Source organism: Salmo salar, chromosome 15 (assembly GCF_965601325.2).
Source record: "Salmo salar chromosome 15, fSalSal1, whole genome shotgun sequence".
In the NCBI taxonomy this organism is placed as follows: Eukaryota; Metazoa; Chordata; class Actinopteri; order Salmoniformes; family Salmonidae; genus Salmo; species Salmo salar.
The window spans coordinates 63,079,793-63,092,186 of NC_138305.1; the positions used below are offsets into that span (position 1 = coordinate 63,079,793).

General features: G+C 43.4%; 1 protein-coding gene across 2 annotated transcripts; it reads right to left on the minus strand.

Annotated features, from left to right (window-relative positions):
• Positions 1-1,070: 1,070 nt before the first annotated feature.
• On the minus strand, positions 1,071-8,219 carry LOC145860890 (uncharacterized). 2 transcript variants are annotated; one of them, XM_082961939.1, is made up of 3 exons: positions 1,687-8,219; positions 1,329-1,399; positions 1,071-1,241 (listed from the first exon to the last, which is right to left on the minus strand). In XM_082961939.1, the coding sequence occupies exon 1, from the start codon at positions 4,687-4,689 to the stop codon at positions 3,682-3,684; it is 1,008 nt and encodes a 335-aa protein (XP_082818065.1). In that variant the 5' UTR covers positions 4,690-8,219; the 3' UTR covers positions 1,071-1,241; positions 1,329-1,399; positions 1,687-3,681. The 2 variants fall into 2 exon arrangements, with proteins under 2 accessions (XP_082818065.1, XP_082818064.1); XM_082961938.1 differs by having other exon boundaries at positions 1,329-8,219.
• Positions 8,220-12,394: the final 4,175 nt, after the last annotated feature.

Below are 12,394 nucleotides of genomic sequence, written 5' to 3' on the forward strand. Positions count from 1 at the left end.
CTTCATCCACCACATCTCGCACGAATGGGCATGCCATTGTCAGAGCAGAAAGGAACACACAATTTTGGGCCTTCATATAGGCTAGTGGCCACACCTGGTGCTGGGGGGGTGGGCAAAAGAGGGCGATGCCTTATAACGATGACTTGGTTGTACTGATTGCTGGGAAAATAAAAAAAACCTTAGAAAGATGCCACCGTCCTGTGTGCTCACAATAAGAGATCATATGTCATGGCTCACTTGACTTTACGAGAATATACCTAATTTTTATTTTGAGCTGTGTCATCTTCTTGGAGCTGGGGGAGGAAAGAAAAATAATGATTAATACATTTGTGTTACAGTTAGCATACAGTGTACATTGAAGGCATATCTCACCTCCCTCTCAAGTTTTTTTATTTCAAGGTCCAGTTTCCTAATTGTCCTCTTTTTTATTTCGGACTCCAGTGCAAGATTTTCCATCTTTTTCTTCTTGTACTGAATGTCTATGTCTGCCAGTTCTATTTGGCGCCGGAGGTGGTTGCCATACAACTTTCTGATAGCTTGTGAGCTCTGTGAACACAATACAATTAGCGCAGCTGGAATTTGGCAGGATGTGGTGTCCTTTTATTAATACGCACTATGTTGCCAGGCTGGTTTTCCCACTGTATAGCATCTGGGTCCTGTAAAAGAAATTAGATTTTTTGATTTTGATGAGGACTCCTCACCATTGTAGAGTAAATAGTACTTTCACAGTCTTAACATGATACCTCATGCCTTCTGGAATCCAGAGAGATGGTCTCCTCCTCATCATCGTCTCCATCATGTGCTGTTGCTGCTGCACTGGGGCCTTCACCCTATCACATTTAATCGGATTCATATTGAAGCTAGTAGACAAGACATGCCAGGCCTACAGTATGCCTTTGATGGAGTACTCACTGGATCAGCATCGTCTGGTGCTTGTGCTGGTGGCTCTAACAGGAACACAGTGCTGCCAGACACTGCAAGGCAATAGGTAAACCAAAGTCAGACAGTCCAAATTGATTCAATATGAATGTGGTTGTATCCCATGTAGAGATGGAAGGACATACCTTGAATGAAGCGGGTGGCATCTTGGGAGGAACCTATGCTCGTCTCTTTCCCCCCAGGGATCCCCTCTAAGACGGGCCTGCCTTTATTTAGCTCCAAGGCCATGTCCTCTGCTGGGGTAAGGTCAGCCTTTGGTGACCCACCACCCGTGCCTTGTCTGTGGGTATTCTTTTTCACTGCTAAAACAGTACAGACAATGTGTGAGCAGGCACCTTCTGGGTACAATATATGCTTGTGCTTTGTTAAATATTAGTCAGGGACCATACCATTCTGCAGAATGTTCTTGTATTTGATTTTGACCTGCTGCCATGTCCGTTTTGGCCCGTTCATGTTTAATCTACACACACACACACACACACACATTTAATGGAGTCACACTGCAAAAAATTACTTGGTATTTTTGTCTTGTTTTCAGTAAAAATATCAAAAAATCTATCATAGCTTTATACAGTGTGATGGAGTTACTTTACACAATTTCACTCATATCTGCAGTGCATTTCAATAAAAAATTTAACCGTTTCATAATTACAGTACAACTGCATTTTTGGAGATGTGAATTAAATATTTGAATTGTAATTGTGATGTTTCAGCGGAGCGGTGACTGTGTAATTGTGCACTACTTACGCATTCAGGCGGTCTGCAATACTTTGCCACGGTTTTTCTCTTTGCTTTATCACTGTGGCGGTGTTGCCTTTCTTCTTAATTATATATTTTACCTCCTCGTATGCCTCCATGAGGATTTGTGCTTCCGACGGGGAAAAGTACGCGGCTCTAGTTGCCATGGTAAATCAGTTAATCTGTGATCTGTGGCGGGGTCTATTTGAGTGAGCCGTGAGCGCGCACCTATCCAGGATTGGTTTCACCTGGCTTAATGAATCCGTGTCTGCTCATCCTGGCTTGGTCTTTGTGCAACCAATTAAGCCTGGACGCACATGTTTTGGCTTCATTGAGCTCAGCTGAGTCATTTATCCCGGATGTCTTAATTCTACTTTTGTGCAACAGGCCCCAGGACTCACAACATGACAGTGCAGCAGGCTAAACCAAAAAAAGCAGTGCTCACAACAATTCCCCACAAATGACAAACACACCCTAATATATGGGACTCTCAATCAAAGGCAAATAGACAACACCTGCCTTCAACTGAGAGTCCCAACCCCAATTAACCAAAACATAGAAACAGACACACTAGACTAAACATAGAATACATGAAAACCAAACAGTGCCCAAAAACCCCGGAATGCTTAAATCAAATGCCCCTTCAACAAACACACCACCCCGAACCACATAAAACGAATACCCTCTGCCACGTCCTGACCAAACTACAATACCAATTAACCTTATACTGGCCAGGACGTGACAAAGAGCTTCCTCTTTTTGCAATCCCAAGGGTCCCAGCTACATAACAAATGGTCCTTTTGTTCGATAAAGTCCTTCTTTATATCCCAAAAAAGTCAGTTTAGTTGGCGCACTTGATTCAGTAATCCACCGGTTTCCCTCATTCGAAATGCATACAAATGAATCCCAAAGGTTACCAATAAACTTCATCCAAACAAGTCAAACAACATTTCTAAACAATCCTCAGGTACCCTAATATGTAAATAAACGATACAATTTAAGACGGAGAATAGTATGTTCATTACCGGAGATAAATAACGAAGTGCGCACCCTCACCGGAAAGCGCACCACAACACTACAGCCAAAATGGGAGCCACTTAGAAAAACTACAAATTCTAGCTCATTTTTCGAAAAACAAGCCTGAAATTCTTTCTAAAGACCGTTGACATCTACTGGAAGCCCTAGGAACTGCAATCTGGGAGGTATTCCTTTGATATACCAATAGACAGCCAAAAAATTCCCGGATGGAATCTCCTCGGGTTTTCGCCTGCTATATCAGTTCTGTTATACTCACAGACATTATTTTAACAGTTTTGGAAACTTCAGAGTTTGCCTGAGCTACAGGCAGTTAGATTCCGGTATGTCATTTTAGGCGAGAATTGAAAAAAAGGGTCCGATCCTTAAGAGGTTTTAAAGAGTAGCAGTAAATAACAAAAGTGGGGCTATATACAGGGGGTACCGGTACAGAGTCATTGTGCGGGGGAATTGGTGTCGAGGTAATATGTACATGTAGGCAGAGTTATTAAAGTGACTATGTATAGATAATAACAGAGAGTAGCAGCAGTGTTCCAGAGGGGGTTGGGAGTGGTGGGCAATGCAAATAGTCTGGGTAGCCATTTGATTAGCTGTTCAGGAGTCTTTTGGCTTGGGGGTAGAAGCTATTTAGGAGCCTCTTGGACCTAGACTTGGCGCTCCGGTACCGATTTCCGTGCGGTAGCAGAGAGAACAGTCTATGAATAGGGTGGCTGGAGTCTTTGACAATTTTTAGGGCCTTCCTCTGACACCGCCTGGTATAGAGGTCCTGGATGGCAGGAAGCTTGGCCCTGGTGACTGGGCTGGGCCATTCACACTACCCTCTTAATGATGGTTGTGGAGTCATGCCTGGCTGTGCAGTCATGAATGAACAAGGAGTACAGGAGGGGACTGAGCACGTACCCCTGAGGGGCCCCTGTGTTGAGGATCAACATGGCAGATGTGTTGTTACCTACCCTTACCACCTGGGGGTCAGCCCGGGATCCAGTTGCAGAGGCAGGTGTTTAGTTCCAGGGTCCTTAGCTTAGTGATGAGCTTTGAGGGCACTATGGTGTTGAAAGCTGAGCTGTAGTCAATGAATAGCATTCTCACATTGGTGTTCCTTTTGTCCAGGTGTGAAAGGGCAGTGTGGAGTGCAATAGAGATTGCATCACCTGTGGATCTGTTGGTGCGGTATGCAAATTGGAGTGGGTGTAGGGTTTCTGGGATAATGGTGTTGATGTGAGCCATGACCAGCCTTTCAAAGAATTTCATGGCTACAGACATGAGTGCTGTGAGTCGGTAGTCATTTAGGCAGGTTACCTTAGTGTTCTTGGGCACATGGACTATGGTGGTCTGCTTGAAACATGTTGGTATTAAGGACTCAGACGGGGACAGGTTGAAAATGTCAGTGAAGACACTTGCCAGTTGGTCAGCGCATGCTCGCAGTACACATCCTGGTAATCCGTCTGGCCCTGCGGCCTTGTGAATGTTGACCTGTTTAAAGGTCACATCGGCTGCGGAGAGCGTAATCACATAGTCGTCCGGAACAGCTGATGCTCTCATGCATGTTTCAGTGTTACTTGCCTTGAAGCGAGCATAGATGTTATTTCGCTCGTCTGTTAGGCTCTTGTCACTGGGCAGCTCTCGGATGTGCTTCCCTTTGTAGTCTGTAATAGTTTGCTGGCCCAGCCACATCCGACGAGCATCGGAGTCGGTGCAGTACGATTCGATCTTAGTCCTGTATTGACACTTTGCCTGTTTGATGGTTCGTCGGAGGGCATAGCGGGATTTCTTATTAGCTTCCGGGTTAGAGTCCCGCTCCTTGAAAGCGGCAGCTCTACCCTTTAGATCAGTGCGAATGTTGCCTGTAATCCATGGCTTCTGGTTGGGGTATGAAGGTACAGTTACTGTGGGGACAACGTCCTCAATGCAGTTATTGATAAAGCCAGTGACTGATGTGGTGTACTCCTCAAAGCCATCGGAAGGATCCCGGAACATATTCCAGTCTGTGCTAGCAAAACAGTCTTGTAGTTTAGCACCACCTCCATTGCTGTCTGGAAAGTGCTCAGAGCATTTCACAATCCGAAAGGCCTTCTGTTGCTGAGAGGCTGCACACACTCACAGGAACTCGTGGCTCTAATGCGGTTGTGACACTACCAGATCGGACATCGTCAGCGATGTTCACTGGCTTTATTAAGACAGTGGGAACACCAGGCTTGGTAGAGTCAGCCATTCCCCCAGATTAAGCACTCACACTCATGAGGGATGATGATGTCTGGCCCCAGTGTGACTAACAACAAAGTATTCTGGGCCTGCTCCCCCCACGATCTGCACCGGAACTGCCTGTCCATCAATGTAGACAATTCCGTTTGTGTGGATGGCCACATTTGCTGCCCTCAGTCCCAGGAGTAAAGCTTCGTTGATTGGTGCCACGTACCCATCCCAGTCAATTTCTCTCAGTCCAATTTTTAACTTCACCTTGAGCTCACTGATGACTGACATGCAGTACTAGTCAAAAGTTTGGACACGCCTACTCATTCCAGGGTTTTTCTTTATTTTTCCTATTTTATACATTGTAGAATAATAGTGAAGACATCGAAACTATGAAATAACATATGGAATCATGCAGTAACCAAAAAAGTGTTAAACAAATCAAAATATATTTTATATTTGAGATTCTTCAAAGTAACCACCCTTTGCCTTGATGACAGCTTTGCACACTGACAGGGAGTGCAGGGGGTTGTTGGAGGTTTCTCAGCAACAGCTGTAGCTGTTTCATTTCTTCCAGCAGAGACTCAAACTTCGAATCAAACTGTTCCTGTGTGACATAAGGGGGCCCTTGAATGTAACTGGTTGTTTGTCTAAGTCGGACCACAATAGGCACTGAGCCCTGTGCCTTGAGCCGCTGTCATGGCCAACAGTTGCCTTGAAGTTGTGCTCATTCACAACTGAGCTGTGGGCATACTGGTCAATGACATGAAGTTCTGCTGCTAAGGGTGATGTGTTTGATGGAGCCCCACTGATAGAGAGGCCAGCTGCAGCACCATGATATGTGAGATTAGGCGGAGTAGACTCATGCTTAGGATGACGTCTATCTTCCTGTTAATCCTCTTCTCCAATTGGTCACATCTCTTCTCAGATTTTTCGTTTAGCTGCCGCTGGCCCGTCCTTAGCTGTGCTGGCTATCCTTCATTCTGCTCAGCTTGTCCATCAGCGTGCAGACCCATCCAGGAGTGGGGTCCTTGGAAGCAGGCTGTGCAGGCTTGTCAGCCCCATCTCCATCATCAGACCTATCCCTCATTGTTAGTTAGAAAATGGACTGAGTTTAAGGGTTGAAAAATATTGAATAAGTAGTTGGAGAGAAAAAATAAGTATCTATTTCTCATATATTAATGAAAAACTGGTGCTCAATGTCTTTTTGGACCCTGGGCGGTAGGAATTTGAACCTGGTAAATAACAGGGCCCAACGAGCTTGCCTTGGGTAGAGGCGCTTGGCAGTGCAGAGGTATTCTAAATTATTATGGTCCGTCCATACCAAAAATGGATGTTCTGCCCCTTCCAGCCAGTGCCTCCACTCCTCCAGAGCCATCTTAACCGCTAGGAGTTCCCAGTTCCCAACGTCATAGTTTCTCTCCGCAGGGTTGAGACGATGGGACATGAAGGCACAGGGATGAAGCTTTTGGATGGATCGCTGGGAAAGGACGACCCCTACTCCCACGTCAGAAGCGTCAATCTCAACCACAAACTGACGAGTCGATGAGGATGGGGGAAGAAGTGAATCACTGCTTTAGATCCCCAAAAGCCTTGTCCGCTACTGGAGACCATGTGAACGGTACCTTGGGAGAGGTGAGTGCAGAGAGGAGGGCCGCCAGGTTGCTGAAGCCCTGAATGAAACAGCGGTAAAAATGAGCAAACCCCAGAAACCATTGTAGCTGAACCCTGGACGTGGGCTGGGGCCAATCCACCACCGCTCTCACCTTTTCCGGATCCATCTGAACATTCTCTTCAGCGATGATCTATCCCAGAAAGGAGATAGTGGAACTCGCACTTCTCAGCTTTTACAAACAACTGATTTTCCAGGAGGCGCTGAAGGACCTGTCAAACATGGAGAATGTGTTCCTGGGCAGAACAAGAGAAAACCAGGATGTCGTCGAGGTAGACAAAAACAAAACGATTCAACATGTCCCGGAGCACATTGTTGACCAGGGCCTGGAAAATGGGTGACACCTGGAGGTTGGTGGAGACAATCACAAAGACAGGTGAAACAGATCAAGGCGTGACAGCACGATTGTGCGTTTACTTGGATTGAACAAGAGTTTAGTCAATTTACTTGGATTAAACTAAGGGTGGGCCCTTCTCTCTTCTACGGTATCCAACCGGACCTTGTTACTGATGTTGGGTTACTGATGTTGGGACTACCCTGGCTTCGGAGAGCATGTTTGCGATACGGGATTTGGCCAAATCCCCATATGTGATACATCGAAACAAGTATATGAAAGAGAACTCAAGTTGACTTTCGTAACCCCATTTCTTTGATCATATGAGTGAAGTGTATCACCGCATTTCCCTGCTCCCAGGAGCGTGAGGAAGAGAATCATGCTCGAGAATGACAAGAGGGCAGGAGAGTGGCTCCTTATTAGGAGGTGAAGGGCTCACCTTATTCTCCACTCTACTTGTCTGTCTCCAGCATAAGCTTTAGATAGTTTTTTCCGAGAATATACAGTTGAAGTCGTAAGTTTACATAAACCATAGCCAAATACATTTAAACTTAGTTTTTCACAATTCCTTATATTTGATCCTAGTAAACATTCTGTGTCTTAGGTCAGTTAGGATCACCACTTTATTTTAAGAATGTGACATGTCAGAATAATAGTAGAGAGAATTATTTATTTCAGCTTTTATTTCTTTCATCACATTCCCAGTGGGGCAGAAGTTTACATACACTCAATTAGTATTTGGTAGCATTGCGTTTAAATTGTTTAACTTGGGTCAAACATTTCAGGTAGGCTTCCACAATCTTCCCAAAATAAGCTGGGTGAATTTTGTCCCATTCCTCCTGACAGAGCTGGTGTAACTGAGTAAGGTTTGTAGGCCTCCTTGCTCGCACACGCTTTTCAGTTCTGCCCAAAAATGTTCTTTGGGATTGAGGTCAGGGCTTTGTGATGGCCACTCCAATACCTTGACTTTGTTGTCCTTAAGCCATTTTGCCACAACTTTGGAAGTATGCTTGGGGTCATTGTCCATTTGGAAGACCCATTTGCGACCAAACTTTAACTATGTGACTGATGTCTTGAGATGTTGCTTCAATATATCCACAAAATAGTCCTCCCTCATGATGCCATCTATTTTGTGAAGTGCACAAGCCCCTCCTGCAGCAAAGCACCCCCACAACATGATGCTGCCACCCCCGTGCTTCACGGTTGAGATGGTGTTCTTCGGCTTGCAAGCCTCCCCCTCCTCCAAACATAACGATGGTCATTATGGCCAAACAGTTCTATTTTTGTTTAATAAGACCAGAGGACACTTCTCCAGAAAGTACAATCTTTGTCGCCATGTGCAGTTGCAAACCGTAGTCTGGCTTTTTTATGGCGGTTTTGGGGCAGTGGCTTCTTCCTTGCTGAGCAGCCTTGTGGTACCTTCAGGCGTTTGGAAATTGCGCCCAAGAATGAACCAGACATGTGGAGGTCTACAATTTTCTTCTGAGGTCTTGGCTGATTTCTTTTGATTTTCCCATGATGTCAAGCAAAGACGCACTGAGTTGGATGGTCGGCCTTGGAATACATCCACAGGTACACCTCCAATTGACGATGATGTCAATTAGCCTATCAGAAGCTTTTAAAGCCATGACATAATTTTCGGGAATTTTCCAAGCTGTTTAAAGGCACAGACAACTTAGTGTATGTAAACTTCTAACCCACTGGAATTGTGATACAGTGAATTATAAGTGAAATAATCTGTCTGTAAACAATTGTTGGTAAAATTACTTGTGTCATGCACAAAGTAGATGTCCTAACCGACTTGCCAAAACTATAGTTTGTTAACAAGACATTTGTGGAGTGGTTGAAAAACTAGTTTTAATGACTCCAACCTAAGTGTATGTAAACTTTTGACTTCAACTATATATTATAACATGTTTTCTTGGTTTTAGAACTTTCTTTTTGTGTTTGTGCAATTTATTTTGGAAAGTCTGAGCCTTGGTTGTAAGGTGGGTATGGTGACCTGAAGAACATTGATGGTTCAGCTAAACAAAAGCAGGGAGCATATTTTTTATTTAACTAGGCAAGTCAGTTAAGAACAAATTCGTATTTACGATGACACCCTACTGGGGACCAGTGGGTTAACTGCCTTGTTCAGGGGCAGAACAACATATTTTTACCTTGTCAGGTCAGGGATTCGATCCAGCAACCTTTCGGTTACTGGCCCAACGCTCTAACTAACCACCTCCACCCCATAAAAATGACCACAACAGATTCAAGCTTCTTGGAAAAAGCTGCATCGATTATGACCAAGGTCTGAATATTCAAACTGTGCAACACAACGAGAAAGTAAGAAGAAACATGGATGTTCTCAAGCGGCTTATCAACACCACTGCGTTTTTGGGCATGCAAGAATGTACTTTTAGAGGATACCACGAGAGGGAAAGTTTCGCCAACAAGGACAACTAAAAGGAGCTTGCAGAGATAATTGTATGTTACGGTGCTTTACTTGCTGAACATATTAAAAGTTTCGACTGTCTTTTCTGGGATGTCGAAAACAATTCCGAATGATTTGATATATTCCATCGCATCATCCATTAAAAGTTAGATTTAAGAGGTTGACGCAGCGCATTTTTTTCGCGTGCGCTCAAGTAGGCTTTCAACTTTCCTCCGGTATTTATTTAGCAAAGATGATAACACATAATAATTCCCGACAGACACAAGCAAAAACTCATCACATAAATGTTGCTGCAGCCTAGGCTACACCTAAATGTTAGAAATCTGACATGCTGCTGTATGGGATGGAAACAATACTATTTTTCAGTCTGATCAACTAGGCTACTAATAAGAGCCGCCGCATACAGCATATGCGCCCTTTCCATCTGGTCAGGGTAAACTAATTGGTATAACGTTATCTATTTATCGTTCATATGTGTGTCAGGAGAAAATGTGAATGTGATCAAATGTAGTTTATTTTCAAAATTGGGCTGACTAGGCTGCCTAAACATTTTTAATCCAACATTATTAACTGGAATGAATCAATCAGCATAATAGTGATGAAAGATGTGAGTAAATATTTTAATGCCTACTGTTACATAGGCCTGCATGATGCAAACATGCATAAAGCAGGCTCAGCCCTGTAAGTTATATTGTCTATCAGTTGTTGTCTATGTGTCTGGGTTAAACCCCTCCTAATCTAGTCTAAATATAATTTATATGAAGAAATATAAGGTAGCTGCAGATTTTTTCAGGCGTTTTCTAAAACCATGTGACCTGATTAGGAAAAATGGTCCCATCATAGCCCATGTAAAACCTTTTTACAACTGATTAGTCACTGTCATACCTTATAGGGTCCAGAGTTTTCCTAGTTAGGTTAACATACACTAACATTCAAAAGTTTGGGGTCACTTAGAAATGTCCTTGTTTTTGAAAGAAAAGCACATCGTTTGTCTATTAAAATAACGTCAAATTGATCAAAAATACAGTGTAGACATTGTTAATGTTGTAAATTACTATTGTAGCTGGAAATGGCTGATTTTTAATGGAATATCTACATAGGGGTACAGAGGCCCATTATCAGCAACCATCACTCCTGTCCTGTGTTCCAATGGCACGTTGTGTTAGCTAATCCAAGTTTAGCATTTTAAAAGGCTAATTGATCATTAGAAAACCCTTTTGCAATTATATTTGGCACAACTGAATACTGTTGTCCTGATTAAAGCAGCAATAAAACTGGCCATTAGACTAGTTGAGTATCTGGCGCATCGGCATTTGTGGGTTCGATTACAGGCTCAAAATGGCCAGAAACACAGACTTTCTTCTGAAACTCGTCAGTCTATTCTTGTTCTGAGAAATGAAGGCTATTCCATTCGAGAAATTGCCAAGCAACTGAAGATCTGGTACAACGCTGTGTACTACTCCCTTCACAGAACAGCGCAAACTGGCTCTAACCAGAATAGAAAGAGGAGTGGGAGGCCCCGGTGCACAACTGAGCAAGAGGACCAGTACATTAGAATGTCTAGTTTGCGAAACAGATGCCTCAAAAGTCCTCAACTGGCAGCTTCATTAAATAGTACCCACAAAACACCAGTCTCAACATCAACAGTGAAGAGGCGATTCCGGGATGGGAATTCAAAAGAACTATTTTGAAAATCAACCTGCAAGAGAGCATTCTGGGAAATATGATAATGATGGGCATGGTTTTGAGTTGTTTTGAGCAGACATGAATTTGTAATTTTACTCAACAACCTTGTTCAAATTCAGCTGACTTCGAGCAGAGATTGTTGAGTAAATACACTTTAACGTATTAGCTAAAATTCTTGTCCTTTTCAAGTCCACTCAACAGAATAATGCTGATTTAAGATGCCTTTTTTACAGTACATGTCCAATCACATACAGACAGAGCAGTTCCCACTCTGCTACACATCTACATTCACACACTCCCAAAGCCTCAAAACACCAATCTAACCACACACACACACACACACACACACACACACACACACACACACACACACACACACACACACACACACACACACACCCTTAGGGTGGGCTAATGGCAGTTTTGCTCCATCACTGCTCCTGTTTCCAGCACAGACACTCATTGTTGGGGAAACTCGCCCTTCTCTTCCTCTTTCCTCTCTTCCTTTCTTTTCCATTTTCCACTTTTTCTCCCCTCTCTTGCACACATGGGGCTAAATTTACCGTTTCCTTCTCTCTGTACAGTTTTCTCACACACTCACTTGCTCCATTTTTCTTTCTTTTGCTTTTTTCACCATAGCTTTCCCAGTCCAGTCCTTTTCAATCTGTCTCCCCCTTTCTTATTCTCGTCTTTATTTCTTCACTGACACAAGATGAGTAGAGTTTCATTATTTATTATACAACGGTGAGTCTAATCCTGAATGCTGATTGGTTAAAACCGCATTCCAGCCGGTAACTATTTCACAAGTTACCACCGGCTAAATCAATGTCGTTGAAAGGCCCATTTACTCTGTTCCATCTCACGGTGCAATCCACTGTCTCATCAACCCTACCACGAAATGTATCAACTTGATCTCCACTATACAAAGTATCTAGACTTTAGCTCCAAGTTCTTTTAGACGAGCATTTGGTTTTCAACAGCAGAGATTTGTATAAACCTTGTTGTCTGTCTCTCCGACCTTTTTCAATATTGTTTCAATATTGAATTGCAATCTCCACTGTCCCATATAAAGTGAATGTGTCAGAAAGAGACACAGCAAATTTAGCAACATACAAAACTTTTTTCAGTTGACTGGCTAAATTGATACTTTTTTGAGAAAACTAAAATGGATGAGTGGAATATTTCTTTTGATATTTTCGGCGGCATGACTATGGATGAATGGGAAAAAGAGATGGCAAGGCATGCAGATTTGGGGGATACTGCATTGAATGACCTAGAGAAAAGCAGCAACGAAGAAAAGTTAAGAATACAAACTGGGCTGTGCGGTGCTTCGAGGGCTGGCTAGCAGAGACTTCAAAACTGT